Here is a 23,686-nt window from a genome sequence, read left to right on the forward strand (position 1 = left end):
ACAAAATCAAGTCAGCAGCTAAATCATAAAAGCTTAAATAAATTAAGGGCACAAGTTAGAGAAGTTAGCTGGGACTGAAAAGCTCAGAACTCAATAGGAGGCCTAGAATTTTTCATACAATAAATGCAACATTGTCTGAATTTAGCATCCCAAACAAAAGAAAGTACAATTTAATAAGACTTGCCTATATCTTACTACCTAAACCTACTATAGATTTGGATGAGTTTGTATGTTTTTACTCATACTTTGTATTTTGTAATTTGGCTTCATGTTCCATGGATGTTCCATGGACTTTTATCTTATGGGGTGCACTGTATTGAGCACTTAGTTCTTGATAAATGAGAAATACTTTCTTCTTAGTTGTTCATTTAATTCTAAATTCCAGATGTTTCAGTGCTAAATTTTTTTGCTTTGAAGAAAAAGAGGGTCATCTAGGTGTAAATCTATTGGGTTTTTACTAAATAGCACACCTTCTGGAAAGGTAGGATTGTATCATTAACAGAATGCATAATCAAAATTAATGCAATCCAACAAAATCTCTCCCCCATTACATACACTGTTTTAAAGGCTGTGTACGAAGGTTCAAGTGCTGTCAAGTAAGTATAGAAGAAGGGAGAGGAAAGCAGTGGTGGAACCTTAGAAAAACCTGCTTCAAGATTGTCGAACACAACTGGTTTGAGACTTTCATTGTCTTTATGATTCTCCTCAGTAGTGGAGCTCTGGTAAGTAAAAGATGAACAGAGTGTCACAATGTTGTCAGATAACTTCCTAAAAGTTGGCTCTTCAGACATTGTTTTAACTTAGTTTTCTCTGCCGGAAAGAACACACAATTCTATGTTTTCAAATGACAGGGCTAAATTTTAGTCAGGCCTTTGAAAGAATGGTAGAAAAAGTCTCTTCTCAAAAATGTGTCGAAAAAAGAGCAGACATAATTGGTTAGAGAGCTTAACTCCTTTGCTGAAAGTGATAGTGATACGCCTGAAGCAGGGAGAGAGACAACATAGGAAGAAAAGAACATACTTTGTTATTTGAGTTTGCTCTCTAGTTTTACTGGTGTTTACTCATGTAACTCAGGGAAAAGAACTGTCACTGATGAAAAAAAGAAGAGTTTGGAAGTAACGGTAATGGCATAAACAGCTCACAATACCTTGCAAGAGCCAGAGTCTTACACACTCTTATAAATGTTATGTGCTAGAACAGCAAGAAAGATTAACACTCTGTGTTTATAATTATTCCATTCTAAGAATAAGAATTCATTATTTATGCTTCTAATTCAGCTTCTACAGCCTCATACTGATGTAGACTAAAGGGATATCCGTAAAAACATGAACTTGCTTTAAGTTTAACAAGTATGTGAGGGCAGAATAAAAAGAAGCCAACCCTAATATAAATCTATAACAATAAAGGAAACAAAACATACCAATGATATGTTATTTCACAAATACAAATAATGACAAAGAATAAAGAAATTGGAGATGAACTGTTAAATAAAGGTAAGCCTGGATACATACTGAGCTGAAGTTTCTTAGGCAAACTACATACCCTGAAATAACGTAGAATATATCTTGCATCTACCCTGGTAGATGCAATTACCCTTTGGTAAATTACTTAAGTTCCTACATCACAAAAAAAAAATTGTGTTGCAAAATTGTATTATAAACTCTTCAGACCATTTCCAACACCTTGAAATGCCGCTAATGGTTAGCAGTTTATGATTATGCTTACCATTTGTTTTGGTTAAATAAGAATCATTCTGCTTTTGCTTGTTCTAATGTCAACACGACCATCACATAAGCAACTTTACTCAGCACCATGTGACATGTTCCCTGTGATTTAAAACCCTCAAAATAACAAAGACTCATGTCTACACTATTGAATTTTGCCTCTTGCTACCAAGAGGAGAAAACCTTTAGTGACAAGAATTTAAGTGAGGGAGAAGTACTAGCAAGAGACCTGATCAAGGTGAATTTCCATCATTGTATTTAGAGCAAGTTTGAGATGAGATCCCACAGCGTTAGCATCTTGCGCTTGTGCGCCTGAGGTGTGTGTCATCCACAGCACATGTATGTTGCGAAAGTGCTTCAGAGACAAGGGACTAGCCCAAGCCTCTGGCGAAGCGAGACCCTGCTCTGCCTTCGGCTCCCTTTGTGGTGGTGGAAAGGTCTCCGTGGACCCGCCAGTACTGTATCCCACCGCTCAGCCCAAGACCACCCTCCAGACCAGTCTCACTGTCACCGCAGGCAGGACACGCGGCAGGCGGAGGCAGGCTGCGGGCTGCCCGCAACCCCCCCCCGCAGGGCGCTCAGCCAGGGGGCAGACACGCTTCTAGGTGCCGAGAGCGCTGCTAGCGTAGCCGCTGGCATGCTCCCACCTATAAGAAGGAAACGATACGGGCTGGCTCTTCCCGGTTGTGTGAGATAAAGTCATCAGTGACGACATACGAGTGGCAGGTACCGCAGTGCTTGATCTAAGTATCCAAAATTACTGATACACAGATGTTAATTTGGTGACTGACAGACAAACGCTAATCATTTGAACTGACAGATGTAAAGTGATTCAAAAGCAGGCTGGGTAAAAATGAATGTTAGCATCAATAAATATCCAGATCTTTGCAAGCTAGCAGATCATTCCAGTCCTTTCGATCCAATAAAATCAATTGCTCTCCATAAGAAATAGCAGCATAATTCAAATTTAAAAGCAATTAGAGGGAAAATATCTTGGAGGACAGGAAGAATTTCTGAAAAGCAGAAGCTGCATGTCTTTTCAAGTGTCTAAAAATGAAAACACACGAAAGGTGTAAATAACATTGCAAGCATCTCAGAAATCTTATGTATCTCATAAAATGTGAATAATACAGTAAAGCAGGTATTTGATTTAGATAAATATTTTTTTACAAAAGGAAGAACTTGTTTTCAAAAAGCAACAGGACTTAAAAAGAAAAGGTCAATTGTATTGTCATTGTACTGAAAATCTTACAGCTACGGCCTTGGATTTTTAAAATGGATCTACCTACATACAAACCAAATGATCTCAGTAGAATTCAGTTGAGGTACACCACTGTGCAGAATCAACGCTATTTGTGAGTACTGAAAATTATCTGAGAAGAATAATTCACCATCTGCAATAAACAAACAAACAAACAAACAAATAAATAAATAAATATGACCAGTGGAGTGGTTGCTGTCTAATATCTGCTTCTCCCTCCTGTGAGCTGGAAAATATAGTTCCATAGGGGAAAAACAGGTATATAGTGAGTTAGCAGAAAAGGAAAAGTTAGATAAAAGTGACAATCCCATGCCTTTTATTGAAGAGGGATTCTTTCCTTTTTTCATTGCCTTTTTTTTTTTTTTTTTTTTTTTTTTTTGTTACAACCTGAAATATGTGCCGTAACAAAAGGGAACAACAAATATCTTTGAATGTTTTTACTCACAGGCTTTTGAAGACATATATATTGAACAGCGTAAAACTATCAAGACCATGCTGGAATATGCTGACAAGGTCTTCACTTATATCTTCATTCTGGAAATGCTGCTGAAGTGGGTGGCCTATGGCTATCAAACATACTTTACTAATGCCTGGTGCTGGCTGGACTTCCTAATTGTTGATGTATGTAGTATATTTCCTAGGTGTTACTTTTATATTTATTTTACCTGTTTTTTTTAAATTACTTGCTCTACAACCACAATACCTATGTATACCAACTAGTTTACTTTTCAATTTAAAACGTAAGGTAGGTGGAAAAAAAAAAATCCGTGTTTCTGTCTTTCACTTTATACTTACAACACTGCCTTCCTATACCACAGAGTTAAGACTGGAAGTTCTCCTCCTAACAGAAGAACCTCACATGGTAGCCCCACAAGCAGTTAAAGGGTTTATCCCAACACTGCTGTTGAAAGACGTCATGCTGTCCTCCTTTCTGCCCCTGGCTGCTCATTCCCACCTTCAGACCCACCTTCCCTCCTGCTGTGGTCTGTCACATCCAGCATTTAGATGGGTGTCTGGTCCACCAGACATCAGACACACACCTGAACTAAAAGTCCTCTGGCAAGAAAACTAACACCATGTCCACAAATGTCAGCATATGGCTGAATTAGGGTTTTACAAGAAATGCAAGATGTATCTGTAGCGTTGGTGGTATGGCTTACTTAGTACTAAAGTCCAATAAATATTACTAAACTTGCAGTCTTCACAGCTGTGTTTGAAATCAGGCTTAATAATCTTTCCTGCAAGGGTTATCTCATAGTTATAACTCTGCTGTGCTGTGAAATGAGGGAGACCATTTCTTGATGCATTGATACAATTATGGAGAATTTAAGAATTAATGTCCTAAGTATACCCCCTTGAGAAAACCTCCAAAGTGCAGAAATGCATACTGTTTCTGCAGTCTATGAGGTTGTGTGTATGAAACTAAAATACTATGGTTTACACAGTTATGAAACCACAACCAGTAGCTACATTTTTAAGATAGACTTTTCTGGTAAAACTTATAGGAAAAACAAATATTAAACAAGCTCGTTTTAAAATTAAGATACATTTTGTCCTGGTTTCAATGACTTAGAAACAGACACTGAATAGGTAAAAGGTAAACTTCATAAGCAGTTATTGACCCAAAGAATTGCTAAAAATTCAACAGTTTCTGAATGTGTTCCCAGCATACAAGGGCTAATCAAAGCAGTTCATTTTCTCCAGTTTTGTTTTGTGATGGGTGCCTGCAACCTTTTAGATTGCTCTATATTATGGACTAAATATATCTAGGATTCAGCTTCATATATGCAACTACAGATAACCATGTTCAAACATAGTACTCGTACAAAGAAAGCACCCTCTTTTTGGAAAACACATTAGTCCTTTAGTATCTAAATTCTTCTCAAAATGGGTACCTAAGTGGCACCTATAACAAAAAAGCTTGAAGAAGCATGCAAGCAGAAGCACCTGTTCCTTTTCTAAACTCATTTTCACTAATATTTGACCTCATTTAAATCATAATATCCCAAACAGCCATCTTGTGAATGTGAAAATTTGAATACGTCTTTGTGTGAAGGTATCACACATTCAAGTGTCTGAATAAGCTCATGATTGAATCCTGGATTTCTACACCTGGATATTTTCTTTAATTTCACTTTAGATTATGGCAGCTTGAAAGCTTGAAAGTTTTCAGTAGTATGATGAATGTGCTGGAGGAAGAAATTCAGACTTCAGAAGAACCTAGTTTTGTGTGTTGCTAGAGCTCAGGATTGACAAGTACAGAAAAGCTGTTAATTTTCAAAAGCTAAAGATTTCACTTATAATGCTTGTTTTTAAATATGGTTCATGAAGAGCACTGCCCTAGAGTTCTCTTTACGTGATGCATTGTTCTTTATAAAGAAAGAGTACATGAGACCATTATGCTAGTTTTGGCCCAATAAATAGTTAAAGGAATTAGAACAGCATAATGAAGGAGCATTTAGGGGAAACAGGAGAAAAACAGAAGGTATTTTGGACAGGAGCCATAGCAAATATAGAGAATATGTTATTTCTCACTGAGGTAGTGTGAGAACATAGAATATATAAAGGCCTGTGGAGTTCTACCACCTGTGGAACTGTTTTTATAAGGTCGTTAAGAAACAGCATGATCCAGGTTAATGTCAGGCTGTAAAGCACATAAATTCAGCAGTCAGGCAAATGGATTAGTCAGTGTAACTGAATATAGAAAAATGAATTTCTTTCTACCAATTTCCGGAGGAGCAATGTTGCTTTGTGACCTATCTGTTAATTCAAAACAGGCTTCAATCATTTCCCTTTCAGTTGTGGGCAATCAAATGTGCATTATCAACTATAATTACTGATCCCAACAGCACTGTAAAACAAAGAAAAAGTGAGAGCAATACCTAAATAGCTAAAAAGGAAAGATTAATTTAATTTGCTTTTGTGGTTTTAAATGCCCTCAAATCACTAGCAAAATATGAAATTCAGAAGTATTAATATTTCCAGATATTGTTACCTTATGATATTTTTGTTTGTTTATTTACCTATCCTACTCTTCTTTCATATTACTTCTTTCTTTTTTTTTTTTAATTTCTTTTTATTTAAAAGACTTCCCATTCCTGAAGAAAGTGGTCCAAAGTTAGATTCTTCTAAAGAAGCTTGTATCTCACATCTATGGTATGTAAAGTAGTATGTACAATATAATAATTTTTACTTTCCTGTTTTCATATAGGTCTCTTTGGTTAGCTTAACAGCAAATGCATTGGGTTACTCTGAACTTGGTGCCATTAAGTCCCTTAGGACACTAAGAGCTTTGAGACCTCTAAGAGCCTTGTCACGATTTGAAGGCATGAGGGTAAGACAACATGACAGAATCTGAACCTATGCATGCATAGAAAGAATCCATGCATGCAGAATAAGGAATGACAAGTCCATGCAGAAAGGCTGCACTATCTTTTTATCTATTGCATATCTTTTACTAACAGATAAGCAAAAAGCTTCATCAATTCACCTAAATCCATACGCAGTATCACATAGAAGTTACATTCATTAAGGTTACTTTACTTTCTAGCCAATCTCAGGAGTTTTCTATATAAGGCTTTGAAATTACCAACTATGAACTCTCTTAACAGACTCCTAATAATGAATAAAATGTAGCAAGATTTTATTAATGTTTTACTGATAAACATATCACAATATTTATACAGGAATCTAATTCAGTATTAGTTAATAAAGATATTTTCTGTTACTAGTTGAAATCCTTCATTTTTCATTATATTTGATAAACCACCTTTGGTCTAACCCCATTGAATTTTACTAGATGGTACTAGAGATATGTTCATACCCACTAGTGGTTTAAATCTATTTCTGAGTTTGGCTGACTAAAACCAAATCAAGTTATTTGATTTCTCTATGAAATCATTCTTTTTGTAAGGTAAATACCTTTCTTATTTCAACAAATCTCTATTCAATATTCAATACAATGTATAGAAAGTTCTTTTTTACTTATTCTGAGTAACTTAGAGGCCCTGCTTACTATTCATCTCACTCAAGAAAGCATTTCAACTTATTTTTTCATTTGTTTATACCTTCTGTTCCTTAAAGCCACTGAATACAAACTAACTCTATATGCATGTCATTGCTACTTCACGGAAACATAAGAGGAAACAACGCGCTAATGAATTTCAAGTCAATCATAAACCAGTGTAATAGCCTGCACAACCTTTAGATACAAACCTAAGTTTAATCAAGTCAAATTGAGGCTTAGAATTCTGTTCCTTAAATTGTATTCATCAGGCTACATATCTCTACTTCAGAATGCTTCAGAAAAAAATATTGCTAATGAATGATTACTAGATTAATAAATTTCAGTTTCATGTAGCAAATTGACTTTTAACAGTTTTCTCAGCATTTGAAATTAATGAATTGATATTCAGCAGGGTAAGAGCTGGTCAAGTACTACAGAATGTACAAATTTTCATTTAAGTATGGAATGACTATTTGATTTAGCCATTTTCTCTTTGTCTTTCTTTGTACTTACTGTTCATGAACATTCAGATAACTGTGGTTTTGTGTGGAGAAATGTTGAGAAATTGTTGTCAGCTTTACTTTTTTAATAATGTTCTGGTCAGCTGCAGGAGGACTTGGAGACCAGTATAGAAGTTACACAGGGACAAGAAATGCAGCTTTTTAGGTGACGTTGGAAAAAACAGATTGTTTCTAGAAAGATAATGTCAAAATTGATTGCCAAAGGTTTTATTCAATTTTTCTGTATCCTTACATGATAGCCTTACTAAATTTTCCACTTAAAAGATTTAGGATATTCATGCTCAAAGAAAAGTACCTGTTATTTCAAATCTATTTACTGCTTTCCCTTATTTCTCACTGAATAACTATGAAACTATGCCAGAAGCCCAATCATATGATAGAATTTCAGATACACAACATGAATAATTCACAAGCAACTTACTGTGTAGGAATCACAGAAGGGCCTGGAAAAGCAAAAAAGGTTTCAGCTCTGTCCTCCAATATTAATGATAATCAATGAAGTACCTGATTCCAGTCACTTAGCTAATTTGACTGGCCAACTGTGTAGGCCTTATCTTTACTATTAGTTACATGCACTTCTGAAAATGGTTTTTCCAAAGCACTTGGCAAGTATTCACAACAGCTCATTGACAGATAGTAGCGTTACTTTATGAATGACTCACGAACAGTAAAAAGGTTCAAATAATAAATAATTGACCAGCTCATAATAAGACTATAGTCAAATTAGTCTTCTCAGAAACTGAGTTCATTTCATAAAAATCCATAAAACCAGATTCTTTTATCTGCCAACAGAAAGTAAAATCAACCCTCTTTGCTTTCTTATATTGCCTATACCTATGCTGAGCTGTGACAAAACAAGCTGAGTTTTTATTCAACATGTATTTATAATTTCAATGTTTAACCCCATGTTCAAAATTGTGCAAATTTTGCCTTGAAAATGTAAGAGATCGCATGTATTCCACAAAAGTCCCTGGATGTATAAAGCTCTGCATCATTCTGTAAAACAATCTGCTAAGTTCTCAGCTACTTTAAAACAATCATTTTCTTAAATAAGTTTACCATTCCAGTGAATTGGAAGAATACAGCATTTTACATAGTCAGTAAATACTAATAACTATTCTGTTATCCCTAAATATGAAACATACTTCACTTTTTAAGTTATATTCTTATAAGTCTACAGTTATAGTCTGTAGTTACAACTTAATTTTGTCATTATGCCGTTTCATAAATGGGATAAATTCTCTTTCCAAAGTGAATATAAGATATATGAACCAGTTGCACCAAAACAGGGGACAAGTGGTCCAGAACCTGTGCTTGCCTTGAGCACAAAAGTGAATTTTGCCATATTAAAGGCATTTAAAATATCTGCTAGTATACTGAATTCTGAGAAATTTTAATATTTTCTATAGTGAATCTCAAAACCGACTCCACCCAGATGCTGGAAGGCAAAGTAAAGAATTGCTTTAATTTAATTTAAATTTCTGTCTTAGGGTTTATATTCTCATCTCAGTGTATGTACTGAGCAGAAGTATCTGCAAACTGAGATTTGAATATACCCATTGCTTTTTGTTTAGCTTTTTAGTACTTGCAATATAACGCTTTTGCGCTAGTTCTGAATTGGTATGCTACTTGTAAATGTAGAATACTGAGTATATGTTGCTTTGCTGAGTTAGAGAATTAAGTGACAATAAAGCATGCATTTGTGTCTAATTTCACAAAATAAAGCATGTCATGCCGTGCTTGATTTATTTATTAGAGAAATAGTAGAAGGCAGCAAACAATCTGAAATCCACTTGCACTTTCAGTTTTGCATGCCTTATGCATATTTCTGGCTGATGGCTTTAAACATTTACTGTATTTCAAATTTCCAGTCCAATTTCATAACTTGTAAAACTAAATTAGAGTATTTGATGTCTTAAATATCCTCTAAAATTCAGTGGCTCTTCCTTAGATTCCCTTACCAGGAAAACGATAATGAGGCATTTTCAAGAGTATTCTAAACTTGATTAGTAGGAAAGAAACTTTTCTCATATGATTGAGTTATAAAACATAACATCAAGTGTCTGTCATTACAGATTCACAACTAATAACAGGCTATATATTTCTATTTCATATAGGATAACCTTTCTTCAGCTTGGATGGGGTGGACCACTGGTTCCTCCCCTTATCTGTATTATGGGTACAGTATTTCCCCCTTTTCTACCCTTAATGACTGCAGTGTAACTAATCACTACATTGTGTATTTAGGGTTAGAAGGAGAGACAATCTCATCTGAGAATCCCAGTAGTAGTAGTAGCACCCTACACCCCCTTCTTAATTGCTTTAAATCTTTGGAAATAATCCTTTGAAATTTCTGATGTTACAGAATTAACATGAAATCTTTTAAGAAAATCAGTATCGTTATTTAGAGTGATCTGAGTTCTTTTTGCAGGACAAAGGTACCTCAGCTATTTTTAGATTTTTAGATGCTTTTTTAACTGAGATAAAAAAATGGCTTTCTTTAAAAATTTGAATCTGGCTTTTACATTGTTTTGGAAAGATCTGTGCTTTACTCTGTTACTCAATTTATAGCTACATACATTCAAAAATATCCCATAGAAAGGTTTGAACTTTTAATACATTAAGCACACACCAAAACACTACGATGTGAATAGTCACAACTACAGATATTTATATAATTGCAGTTTAAATTCTTGCATAATTTTTAAACCCCAATATATATTACATTAAGTAAACCACTCAAAGTGTATATAGATAACACAAGACATTGTATAACATAAATAATCCTTTCTTGGAATCTGAATTCAGACTTCTTTGCCCTGCGTTGGAAACTAGTTTTTGTAATTTTTATAAAATGCCAATAACAGTATTGTTTTTATAGCATTTTTCTTAGAGTTTAGAAATGTCCTGCAGGAGACGTGTCAGTGATATACAAAATTTGCATTCATTATGAGATCCTTAGAAAAATCCAGCTTTTAGACTACAACCCTTGCAAGTACCAACTGTAGGAGGGTATCATTAGTGCAGGGGGGTTTATAGCTTCAGTGTAAATGATGTATCAACATAAACACCATTCACTGTAAATTTAGCATCTCATCTCACAGTTAAGAATTATGTATTCACTCTCAGGAAAGTGTGTTCACTATCTTCTGCAAGTTTCTCTTAAATACAGAGGAATACATTGTGTTGATCAAAAGATTATGCACTTTGAAGGATTTTTTGAGGACTGTGATCTTATTCATTACGTTCGAGTTTTAAGGAAAATGTATTAGAAGTGTTATGTCTCTGAAAGACAATTAAAAAAATTACAAACTTCGATGTAAGAAGACTCTTTATATAAATGTTCATAAATCATACAGGACATATCTTAGTATTTTGAGATTTTTCTTAGACTGTAATTCTACAATTAGAAGAGCACTTTTGAAGGAGTTTCTTATATAATTGAAACTGATAAAATTTTTGTCTGGACATGTGTTTGTTGTATCTTGAAGAAAAACCTTACTCTTAGAATCAAAATTTAATGAAATTTGAATGAGATACACAATATAGTTTGCATTTTAATTAAAAATGTTAAAGAACACATAAAGGTCAATAATGTTTCATTTATGCAACAGGAAGAGCAAGAAGTTATTTTTTTTCACTGCATCTGGTGAACTTCGAAGATATTGTTCCCACATCAAATAATTACTCTGTTTTCATGCTCGTGTGTATTTAACAATATTTACCAGGTCTTCTCAAAGAAATGCAGCCATGTGATTTATTGCTTGGCAAATTATTGTATTTTGTCATACAGTATGTTAAATTATGTCTTTTCTTCTATACTGTCTTCAGAAGTATTTTGTGATATACTTGATTTCTGGTGAAAAACAGAATCAAAGCTGCTCCGGGAACTCCATTATTTTGTTAAATTCAACAGTGTAGCTTGCTTTTAATAGACTGTTAAATGAATAAGAAAGGTTTCTGTTACTACTTTAACCAAGTTATATTTTCTTATTAAAGCCAGGGCAGAACTGCAGAATCATTGAGGTAGGAAGGGACCTCCTAAGATCAGCTGGTTGAACCTCCCTGCTAACAGTTCTAGCATGCCAAGATATAAACTCACCACCCAATAGCATGAAATTTTTCCAGCACAAAGTGTTATAGAAATAGTTTGTGTGTTAAGTGTTTAAGGAAGTATTTTACTTTCTTTGAAGATAAAATTCACTAGCAGAAGCATTCTTCAGTCAGCTGCACTTGTACAGTAACAATTAAGGAAAAGTAGAAAAGACTGCAATTGGCTTGTTAAGGGAGTGATTTTCTTTTCCTCTGAGATCTTTTATCTCTTGCTTCAACTTCATTTGTTCATTACTGTTAAGATTAAGATTTAGTTGTACCTCCTTGTCAGGTCTCTCTGATTCTTTCCATCTGCCTGTCTTTTCTTTGCATACTCTTAGGTAAATCCAAATTTTTCTTTACAGTTCCTGCTTTAAATGGTAGTTTTCTAATAATCTTCACCCTGTATTCCAATACCGTCTGCATTTTACTCAAGAATTGAAAACCTTGTCATAAATATTCAAATGTTTTCAGTTGTTTCACGTGAGGTGCTTCTCATGCCAGTTCTAAAAATGCATTGATTTCTTTCATGATGCAACATTTTTTGCTTTTTTTCTTGATTTAAATAATATTCTAGTCTCACTACCATAATTTACTTTTACAAACTTTCTGTTTGCTACTTTGTAGTGACCCCAAATTAAGGATAAGCATTAGTTTGCTAGAATAAGATTTCAGTTTTATTTTTTCCTTTACTTCTAACTTTCCTAAACATTTTTCTAAATGTTACGTGATTCTGGGCTTACATAATCACAGGTCATGTAGTTAAGAATAAATTATCTATATATACATGGCATTAAGGCAAACTGTGTAGCAAAGGTAGCAATATTCCAGTTCTTCTATGCACATCTCAAAGGCAAAATCACTAAGCTACTTCTAATTTTGGTTGGAGGATAGATAAAAGACAAAGCCAGACTCTTCTCAAATGTGCACAGTGATAACAAGAGGCAACAGACACAAGCTGGGTTAGGGGAAATTCTTATTTGATATAAGGGATTTGGGGGAGGTTTGTGTTATTTCTTTTTGAGTGGTTGGGGGGGTATTTGATTTTTGGTTCAGTTTTGTTTTTTACAGTGAGGTAAATACTGGAACAGTGGAACTTAATTAGTGGATTATAGATCACACATTCATACAAACATGGTGAACCTCCCTGATTTCTGTTTTGGGACAAAGTTATAACACTTTCTCACAAGAAGTCCATTAAGATAAAATAGAGAGGAGTAATTAGTTGAGAATGAGAAGGTTTTAATAACTTGGATGAATTTACATTTTTAGATTCACCTTAGTTCCTCCCTAGAATCATTATTTGGATCACGTCAAGTAAGTTGCACTTTCACAGAAATATTTAATTCTCATCCTTTGTTGTCTCCAAAGTCAGTTCATAGCTGATCATCAAGCGTATGCAGCATGCTTCTCAGTGTACCCATTCCAAGCTACTCAATGAGAAAGATATGTAGTTTTGAGGTGTCTTGTTAAAGTATGTATTGGCAAGCAAAAGAATTATCGCAATCTCTCTCTCTCCCCCTCTTCTCCCTTTCTCCCTCCCCTATTCTGTCCTCACCTGCTAGGTTGCACTGCCAGATATGTTTTACTACCTGATATAAACGTTGGAAAAATGTGATAAATTTTCTTTATTATCGTTGAATAAAAGTTCCTGTCTACATTACTGCTGTAGGAATGTACATATACTTTATCCCTTCAACATTAAGAACTTTTAATCCTTATATATCTATACATGACATCCCTCTTCCATTGAACTCCATGGGTACACTCAGACAAGACAGGGTATCTTGTGTGGGAAAATTTTTCCTGTACTGCATCATCAGTTATCTTCCTTCATGGGCACCTCCAAACCTCACACTAAGTAACTGCGGCAAAGAGCCCAAAGCCTCCACTGAAGATCAGTCTTAACCCTCTGCACTGGGCAGTGTTTGTATTCTGTCTGCTGGCCCACAGGCCAGGCACCTCCGCTGCCTTTGTGAGAGGAACAATTCCAACGGACATAGCTTCTCCTAATTTACATCCCATACCCATTTCCTCCGATCCCACTGACTTTCTGCTGTGTTATGACTTGTAGAAGCGACTCTAACTTCAGAGAAAGGCAGTTTTCATCATCTGTTTTGTAGTACCAGGGAGAGCAGGAAGCCATTGTTACAGCATTTTTGTTATTATTTGGTCAGAAGAAAGGGACTGCCCCAGCCACCTTTGTCTTGCTGAGCCCCCTACCGCCTTACAAACACTCGCAGGTCGCATGTGGGAAGGGACAACAGGAGCGAAGGTGCTGCTTTCACGTGATATTGCAGAAACAAAATGGTCCCTGCCTTCCAGTAGGGACTGTAAACACACAACCAGCATGTGTACTACACTACTGGTGCAAGATGTTTACATTACATGTATACTGTACTTTGGAAAAAACCAGGGATTATTGATAAATTCTAAAGTGATTTCTTTTTCTTTTTTTTTTTTTTTTTGAAAAGAAGTTGCTCCCAAGTGTCATGTTTACTGAGTGAGAAAATAGTACTTTGAATGTTCAGGCTTTGGGGAATTTTAAGACAGTAGAAATTCAGATGAAATCCCTGTTTTGCCATTCAGGTGCCAGTCCTTTCAACTTTATAACTTGCTCTGAATTGTTTAGGATGAAAAAGGATTACACAAGGTTTGATGTTTAGATGGTAGATGTTAGGTTTAAAAAGGAAAAAAAAAATTTTCTTGTGCATGCATGTGTATACTTCTGTACAAATCCTCATATTTGGAGTAAAATATCAGCAGAAATCTTGACTTGATTTTTAACAGCTATAATTCACTGTTTCACAGGTTCAAACCCATCTCCTACCCGGTTAAAAACTTCTGCCTATGAAAAAGAATTAGGCCTATTTTGTTAGAGATTGTTTACACTTTACATAGGGCTATCACATTGCTGATCATGATCTCAGTGCTGTCTATCACAAGATGCTCTCACAATGAAAATGAACTCAAATAGTTATCATTAACTGGGCATCTTCCAACTGAATTATTTTAAGGATTTCACAATTTTAATTTGAATTATTTAAATGTTTAAGCTCACCTTCACTCTTGTTAATCTTTGCACAAACCTGGACAGTAGCAAATTTCATCACTGCACTGGTAGATGATCTCATAATTGATGAAAATTGTATTTGCTGAGATTTTTTTCTGTTTTGTTTGTTGATTAAGATTTTATCACCACTGATTGCCCTGCAGGTCCACGCATTTCCTCTTTTTACCTGACAAACCAAATGAGAAAATTGAAGGAATTGCACGTTTCTTAAGGTACTTCTCTTCTAGAAATCTAGTGCCGTGTTTTACGTCACACTGCATATCTACAAGGTTCCAGATTATCTTTGTGTATACAATTTTAGTAGTGAAATGCCAGGGACTGCCATCTCATAAACTCAAAGCCATCTGTGATCACCAAAGTGTCAAAAGCTTACTAAGAGATACTCTGCACAAATTTTCCCATTCTTCATAGGTACAGTTATGAGATTAATTTCATCCCTGGGGACTGAGGAGTTGTTCAAGTATTTTGGGGGGAAGGTACTCTAAAGAATTCTTGGGAACTTTTTGCTCTATACTACCTACCTTTGCATTTCTAATTACCTTTCAAAAGGGTTTGTCAATAGGGCAATTGATATTGTGGATTTGGTTTTGCTGTGCAATTAGTAAAATCCATGGGTTTGGGGTGTAGGGTTTGGTTTCTTTTTTTTCCTTTGAACTTCTTTGATTTAGGGGTCTTCCTTTCTATGAAAAGAGCAGAATGGGTGCATACCTCCCTTAAATTTGATCTGCATAACAAAATTTTGGATTGCATGTCACCTTATGAGCATCTGTCTGTTTTTGTAAGCACCAGTCTTTGGAAAACACCATTATTTCCATATAGAGAAGTTCCTATTATATATTTCTGACTCATCTGACAGGAACATGTGCCCGTGTTTCGTGATGGGTAAACTAGAAAATGCATAGAATACTTACGATAGAGGATCCAGTGGTAGTGGAAAAGCTATCAGTTAAAAGTACATGAAGGAGAGCCATACACTGAATTCAAGCTGCTGGACAGCTGATCTCACTGTGTTGGTGCTTGGCCTGTGAAAGTCCAGTGGTATGTTTATGCTGCCGTAATACAAATAAATCAGCTGATTCACTGGTTCTCTTATAGCTGTTGATTCATGAATGCAAAGAGCAAGGGATGATAATTCTCAAGACAGAGGTTTGTTCCAAAGATTCCTTGCCTTGGACTATCAGACAGTGCTCATCTTTTTGATTCAGGTATCGGCTTTCTTCATGGTCTACCTGAGATGCTCTTTCAATCCCCTGACTGGGAAAGTTACTGTATTCCTTATGTCCTTTCCTCCCTTGCCTCAACTCCTCCACAGTTTAAGAGAGAATACACCTGTCTGTTACCTGATACCCAGCACCTGGTCAAGTCAGTGTGGTTTCAGCATCTTCTAGCCTTCCTTGTGTGATGTCATCGAAGTCCTTCACTATGAGAACACACTAAACTCAGACCATGTATGTCACCTGAGCCTCCATTGCTGTCCCCTCACAGCATACCTACCTGCTCATTCCAGCAGTCTTACCTCTGCGGTGACCAAGAATCTAAACCAATGGCTACTTGCTCACTTCATCTTTCAGTGCAAATGCTCTCTCTGGCAGCTTTGTGGACAGCTGGGCTTTGGCCAGTTGAGCAGGGGAGATTCATGATCTTATGGCAGATGTTCTTACCTCATCTGTGTTCAAGACAAGGCAATACTCATAGCTTACTCTCAAATCCTGCCCCAGGCAGTGTCAGTGTTTCATCTGAGTCAGGAATGAATTTTCATATTTTGCTCTAATGCGGCTTTTGCTACGTATGCTATTGCCAAACTCCCTCTGCATGCTGCTGTCTTTGAACAACTGGCTCTTCAATCCCTGTACTGCTAAGAGAGAGATGAATGGCTTTTGGTAACAAGCACCACCTGAAGTCTACAACTGTGTGAATAGACAGATAGTTAGTTACTTAAAGGGAAAGAAACTATTCTCTTTTTTTGACATATGTATTCAAGCTCACAACTTGTTCCTCTTCCTTGGAGTTCCCTAATGCTTCTCAGGCTTTCCCAGCTATCAAGGAACTGAGTACAAGAGGAACATGTCTTATGCTTGTTAGGGCCATATAGCATGCATAGAATATAAGGTTTTATTTCGTCCGTACAGGTCCTGGTTAAGTAAAAGTTATTTGGCTTTCTGTGCTTCTGTATGCAAATCTCACGTGAGAATGTACACGCAGAAAAAAAAAAAAATACGAGGTAGCAGTTAAATAACCTCTATAGTCTTTGATGGACTCCTTCAAAGGACTCTGATATGAGATCTGGCACATCAAATCTTTGGGAAACTTTTCCTGTTTAAGCATAAAATTATGAAGTTGACAACTTCCAAAGTGGAGGCAAATAAAGTACTTTGTCATTTTAAGTAGGAAGAATGTTCCAGACATAATCCTATAATCTTCCTTTCCGTCCCGAAGATAGTAACTTCCTCCTCATTTGCACCAGGGACAGAGTTTGGAATTTCTTCATGGAAGCTGCAAAAGTTATGGAAAAAATGGATAAGTACCGATGAAGATTGTTCCTGGTTTGTATACAGATATCGGGAGGCCCTGACATATCTATTAATCAGGTCCAATATGGGAACTCCTGGAAAGCCTGTGGTTGCTGAGGTGCCAGGATCTATTGAAGCTATTTTGCTGTGGGAACTATAATACTTTTATATCTCACTATGTGTTTCAGATATGTCCCCCACAGCAAGGCTGAATCTAGTAAAGCTTTCTTATCTTCTACGCATACAGCAGGGATAAGCTGGTATTTTGCACAGTCCTCATTCTATACATATGCACAGCTCTGGTAGCAAAACTGATTTTTTTTTTTTCCCCCAGTTCCATTTTGCTGTCTTCTTTGGACAGTTGTCCAAAAAAAGATATAAACAGCAACAACAAAACCGAACTGGACTACTAATTTGTATTGACGTAATGTCATATCAGCTAGAAGATAAGACAGACAATTAGCATTGCAGTAATTCTTTTATCTTACATATATATCTGATGTTGGAAGATAAATGTTATGAAAATGTAAACATGAAAAAATTGTGTGTGTGTGTGTGTGTGTGTGTATATATATATGAGATACTGCTTTCCTCTAGAGGAGACATGGTTTGCCACAACAATTTTTTTTCCTGGATGAATATCAACTGAGGTGTAAAATAGGCAGAGCCCATTTGTCTTTGTAGGTGTCAGGTGTTGCTTCTCCCTTGCACTTATTGCTACTCCACCTACCTGAAGCTATAGGAAGGTGAACAAGCAGAATCAGCTTGGGCTTTTGCAGCTTGCTTACTGGAGTCAGCATGACCACCAACAGCCCAGCGTTGAGGAAATATATAGGTAATTTAAAACAAACAAACAACTCTGCAAACATCTTTTCCCAATGTATTGGTATTATATTCTGTATCAAGGAATAGCAGAAAATAGGCCCAAAAGAACAGCCCCCTTTAAAATAAAAAATACATTTAGAATCATATACATCTGATCTAGATTTGAAGAAAGAGCAAAAATAAGAGCTGCGGTTGCCAACATTCTTTTAACCCACTACAGAGTCTTTTCAACAAGACAAGATTGACAATTTTTATTTGCTAAATTTTTAACTCATTAAGAAATGCTAATTGGTCTTTTGCATTCAGTTCACTTTTGAATTGGTTCTCACTTTTTTCTGTCCATTTGCTGTAACTGATGTGTGTAGGTGTCATGTGTGTATGTATGGGTGCTATCCTGGATGTATATTATGTAAGCTAATGTCCTGCTTATCCTGATATACCTCAGCTATTTCCAAAGCAAATACCAAAAAAGTAAACAGAAAACACTGATAAAGCAATTGCTTCCAACTGATGTGTTGAAGAAATTAAAGACTTCTTCCTGAGGTGGACTTTACAGTCAGCCAAGCATCTGACCAGCATCTAAAAATGCAGTTTTACATTATAAATATGATAGGGCAAAGGCTTAACACTGGTGGGGAAAAAAAAATCAAAAATCAAACAAAAACAAAAAGCAAACGGAAAACGACTTCTAAAAGTTTTAATTTTCTTTTCTTCTTTTCTTAAAAAACCTTCCAGGGGGACTGGATAGCTCAAGGGGTTGGTAATAGGATACAGAGCCTTTCATCTCTAGGTCACCAGTTCGCATCCAGGCCAGGTCAGTAGTGACCAAAAATTGTTACCATTTGATGGGTTTTCAGTGACCTATATGAAATAAGTTGTTGGAACCATTGTTGGAACAGTTGCTGGAAGCTCTTCACTTCTTATTCGAGGTGGCTGATCTTTTCGCAGTCTCAGTAGCGAGACTGCATTACCTGTTCATCTAAAGATGTGAGACACACTGATGGCATTTTGTAGAAATCTTTCTTTCTACAACTATTACCAGTTCATAATTGTTACAACAATTATGGTAGCTGTTAGTATTCTGCTGCCTGTTCTGGATCTGTGCTGTGGTCCAATGGATCTCAGGGTTGTTAAAAAGATAACTGCTACAGGCACCTAATTCACACAAGACCATTTTTGTGTGAGCACAGGTAACCTTAATTTATTTCAGTTGCAGGACTATATCCCCATCTTTCTTTCTTGACATCTTTATTTTCAGGTTTTTCACCATGATTAAACAGAGGAATTCAATCAATATAACACATCCAGAACATTTTTAAGGGTGAAGAAAAAAAAAGGGGGGGAAGAAATAAAAAGCTAAGACAAGCACTAGCTGGCCTAGAATTTCAAAGCGGCAATAGCATAATACAGTGTCATAGATCAGGTCAGACTTGGAATAAATTCCAGAATCATTGCATTCCTAATTTTTATTTTGTTCTCAGTTCCATCAAGCTAAGTAGCAACAGATTTCTTCTCCCTACAGGATAGGAAAAAACCATTTCTCTCACTTTTTTGAAAATGGTTTCTTATGTTCAAAATATTACTGGGACCTTGTTAGCCTTTTTAAATGGCTAGTTTATGCATATATCACCTAGATACTTCACATTTTCTATAACAGAAATCTCAAGAAGCAAGCATGCTTCCTTTAAAGTTATCACCAAAAATAGAAGCTGCCAAGAAAAGCTAAATTTTAAAAAATTCATGGTTTTATAAAAGATAAGGCTAATTCTCAGTTACAGAAAGGTCCCATTTCTACTCTCTGGCAGTGGAGGAGGCCCTTAAAATGAGAAGAAAATATGCCCTGAAAATAACATTTCTACCTAAGATCTCTAAACAGGTCCTAATTCCTGGCCATAACATTTGGGAGGAGGAGGGTGCTGAGTGACGAGTAACACAACTACAATACTCCGCTTCCAAAGGCCTTCAAGAGGCTGTGAAATACAGGTAGTAAGATTGAGCAGCTCTGAGTTTGCTCAGAATTATGTTGGTAGTGGGGAAGATCCCTCTATGTTGCAGAAAGCAGGGAACAAAGATGGACTAAGATACCTTAATACGCCCCAAGTATCCATGCCAATCCTTTCCTGTCTTACTGCAGGAATTGGATTACTGAGAATCAGAGCCCTACTATGTATTTTACTTTACCTTCCTACAAGGTCCTAAAACTTCTACAGAGAAAAAAAGTAAAATTTAAAATAAAATATAACTTGGAAATGAGATCTGGTATTGGATACTTCAGGGGAGATGATTGCTCAGCTATTAGCCAAACAAATATCACAAAAATTTTGATAGCTCTGACAGACACATGTGATTAATTACTGTATACATCAGAAAAATACACTTTTTATCTACATAAGTAATTATTGACATCTTGCTTGCAAGGGGCTGAGAAGGCAACTGGCCAAAAATAATTTAAAATGCAAAATCAAAACCCCTAAATATGTCCTTGATATATGTCCTTCTTTAGATAAATGAAGGGTATTACTGACTTAAACTCAATACATGAAACAATAAGACTGGAGCTTGAAATAAATTATGTTGATTCAAGTAGACACATATTGCAAAACTGTCTTGCTTTTCTATACAAAGAAATTAATCTTTGTTATATTCTTGCATGGAACAATAAGGCAATAAAGATATGTATTTAATTCCTGCATAATCCTTTTAATGTAGAGCTTAGTTTCTAGATTCATGGCATTTGTGTTTTCAGCTTAAATTTCAAAGCTATGTTGATCAAATCTACAGGTTGCCATTTTTCTTTAAGCATTTTTAAGCTATAATTTGATACATTTTTAGAATTTTATGTCTGTATTTATATTTAACATGTTTGTCTTTTTTATATAGAACACATCAGTGTCAGGCTTCATCTTACTACCACAAAGTCTTCTCTTTTGTTTTTCTTTTAATTATTTTAATTTTCTCACTTATTTTCTTTTCATTACATATACTAATGTTAAGTATTTAAAAGAACAGTGCAACACTACAGTTATTAATGTACTGCTTTAACATTTATAGTATTAGTTTCTGAACAAGCATTTATTAAGTATTGGTAAAACAGTATACAAAATGTTATTGTTGTAAATATTCTTACACTCTTTTCTTTTTCCCCCTGTATTTGTGTACTAGGTGGTTGTGAATGCCCTTTTAGGAGCAATTCCATCCATCATGAACGTGCTTCTCGTTTGTCTTATATTCTGGCTAATTTTCAGCATCATGGGAGTAAATCTGTTTGCTGGGAAGTTCTACTACTGTGTTAACACCACAACTGATGAAAGGTTTGAAGTCGACCAAATCAACAATTTTAGTCAGTGCGAGGAACTCATAAAAAACAATCAAAGTGCCCGATGGAAAAACGTGAAAGTAAACTTTGATAATGTAGGATTTGGGTATCTTTCTTTACTTCAAGTAGTAAGTGATCACTCTTTATATATACCTCTTACTGTTTATATGTAATAGTGAAAAGCAATTCTAGCAACAAAGACAGAAAACATATTTAACTGATGATTTTTATCTGTGACTTAGTAATACTGCTGCACTGATACTTGATTACTCTTTTCATAGTAAGCAGCAAGTAGAGCCTACTAAGATGAATAAAGAATTTTTAGGCCATCTGACAGAACAAGTGCTATTCTTCCTATTTATAGATCTCTTAGTCCTCCAGCCCCTTCTACCTTTAAAAGTTTCTACAAGTATCTAGGAATGGTATTCAGCTATCTGAATACTTTAACTTTTACTGTTGCTAAAAAAACAAAAATCTGCATTAGTGTGATTAAGTCACACAGAAGAACTCCAGGTAGGAAATCCCCTCTCAGTCATGTGGCTGCCACCATGCAGACTTATGTGAACTAAGAAACAATTTCTCATTCAGAAGAGAAAGAAGAAAAGAAAAATAACATTAGATACTATAATCTATGAAATATTTTCCCTGCTATTTCTGTGCATAAGCACCTAGTGGAGTTTACTTAGCAAAAATGGAGGGAAGAAGAGAAGGAAGACAACATATGCAGAAAGATACTATAAAGTTATGCCTTCAGTATTAAAAATTGTGTCCTCACAATGCTATCTTCGTCTTTTGGAGTAGCTGATAATCTGACCCAACTTAATCAAGAAAATGCTGGACTCTAACCCATATTGTGTGCATTCAGCAACCTCTATGTTTTTTTGAGGTTACTATCTAGTTCTGCAGAATCTTAGTTTTCATTTTTATAGTTTTAAAATAAGTTTCTAGCTTTTATGTTGGCATAAGAAATCTCAATAATACAAATTATTAACATGATACAGTGGTATTGACATGGCCCTGCACAGGGTCTAAAACAATAGTTCTGGGAATTGTGAACTGCCTCTCCCAGCTAATGTAGCATCTCACCTGTGTGGCTGATAACTATGACAATTTAAATTTTACTATGATTAGAATCATAGAATCACAGAATGGTTTGGGTTGGAAAGGACCTTAAAGACCATCTAATTCCACCCCCCCTGCCATGGGCAGGGACACCTTCCACTAGATCAGGTTGCTCAAAGCCCCATCCAACCTGGCCTTGAACACTTCCAGGGATGAGGCATCCACAACCTCCCTGGGCAACCTGTTTCGGTACCTCACCACCATCATAGCGAAGAACTTCTTCCTTACATCTAATCTAAATCTACCCTCTTTCAGTTTAAAGCCATTACTCCTTGTCCTATCACTACATGCCCTTGTAAAAAGTCCCTCTCTGGCATTCCTGTAGGCCCCCTTTAGGTGCTGGAAGGCTGCTATAAGGTCTCCCCAGAGCCTTCTCTTCTCCAGGCTGAACAACCCCAACTCTCTCAGCCTGTCTTAATAAAGATTACTTCCTTTACTGTCACATCAGGAAAGAGCACAGAGGGACCAGCAGTATTAAAGAAATAAACTACTGAATAGAATTTGATTTTGATAACAAAATTGAATCGTAACAGAAAGACTTTAAATATTTCTTTTCTCTGTCTTATTTTTGAAATCCACCGGCCTGGAATACCCCTTGGCGTCGGGGGCACAATGCTTTATTACACATGTTCAGGAGAAACAAGACATCAACAAAACTCTTTCCAAGTGGTCTGCAACTCTTCTTCCAGTAGTAGCCTAGTCTGTTCTGGGACAGGGATAACACCAGGTACATTTTTTCCTGGCTTTGTGGCCACAGTCACCACCCCTCAGCTACTTGCAGTCATATATCTTTAAGTGTCCCAGCTATGCATCTTATCCCATCTTCTCTTCATTGAAAAGCAACAAATATTTCTAACATGAAGACTTAGATTCTTAAATTATTGGATTGTTCTGGCAGGCAAATTGGGAGAAATTTGCCAATAGACATACCAGAAAAAAGCAGGGCACTTCCGACATTGCACAAAACAGACATTGGCCCTGCATCTTTCAGGGTTTGGTAAGTAAGCCACTAGTAGTGATTTTGCAGTTATGGAATGGTAAAAGCCCTAGAGTGGAGAAAACAAAATATTAGTTTGATTTCAGTTAATGCTTTCAAATGTGCAGATTCTGTGGTTTTTTCACCTTGAAGAACACAAGAAAGGCCACAATTCATAAATATTTTAGATTCTTACATTACTTTTTCAATCAAAGAAGATATTTATAAGGTGATTTTCTATCTGATATATAAAGTACTTT

At 35.9% G+C, this 23,686-nt stretch overlaps 1 protein-coding gene across 8 annotated transcripts in view; it reads left to right on the plus strand.

Annotated features, from left to right (window-relative positions):
* The window catches only part of SCN1A (sodium channel, voltage-gated, type I, alpha subunit), a 66,952-nt gene that overhangs the window by 32,970 nt on the left and 10,296 nt on the right, over positions 1-23,686 (plus strand). For 7 of the 8 annotated variants that reach the window (XM_010567336.1, XM_010567354.1, XM_010567389.1 and 4 more), the window contains exons 18-21: positions 568-722; positions 3,433-3,606; positions 6,197-6,319; positions 21,175-21,456. In XM_010567336.1, coding sequence (XP_010565638.1) covers positions 568-722; positions 3,433-3,606; positions 6,197-6,319; positions 21,175-21,456 — 734 coding nt within the window. The remainder of the gene's footprint in view (positions 1-567; positions 723-3,432; positions 3,607-6,196; positions 6,320-21,174; positions 21,457-23,686) is intronic. The other variant, XM_010567373.1, reaches the window with a different exon arrangement.

This window comes from Haliaeetus leucocephalus, unplaced genomic scaffold (assembly GCF_000737465.1).
Source record: "Haliaeetus leucocephalus isolate CR32 unplaced genomic scaffold, Haliaeetus_leucocephalus-4.0 Scaffold1, whole genome shotgun sequence".
Taxonomy (NCBI): Eukaryota; Metazoa; Chordata; class Aves; order Accipitriformes; family Accipitridae; genus Haliaeetus; species Haliaeetus leucocephalus.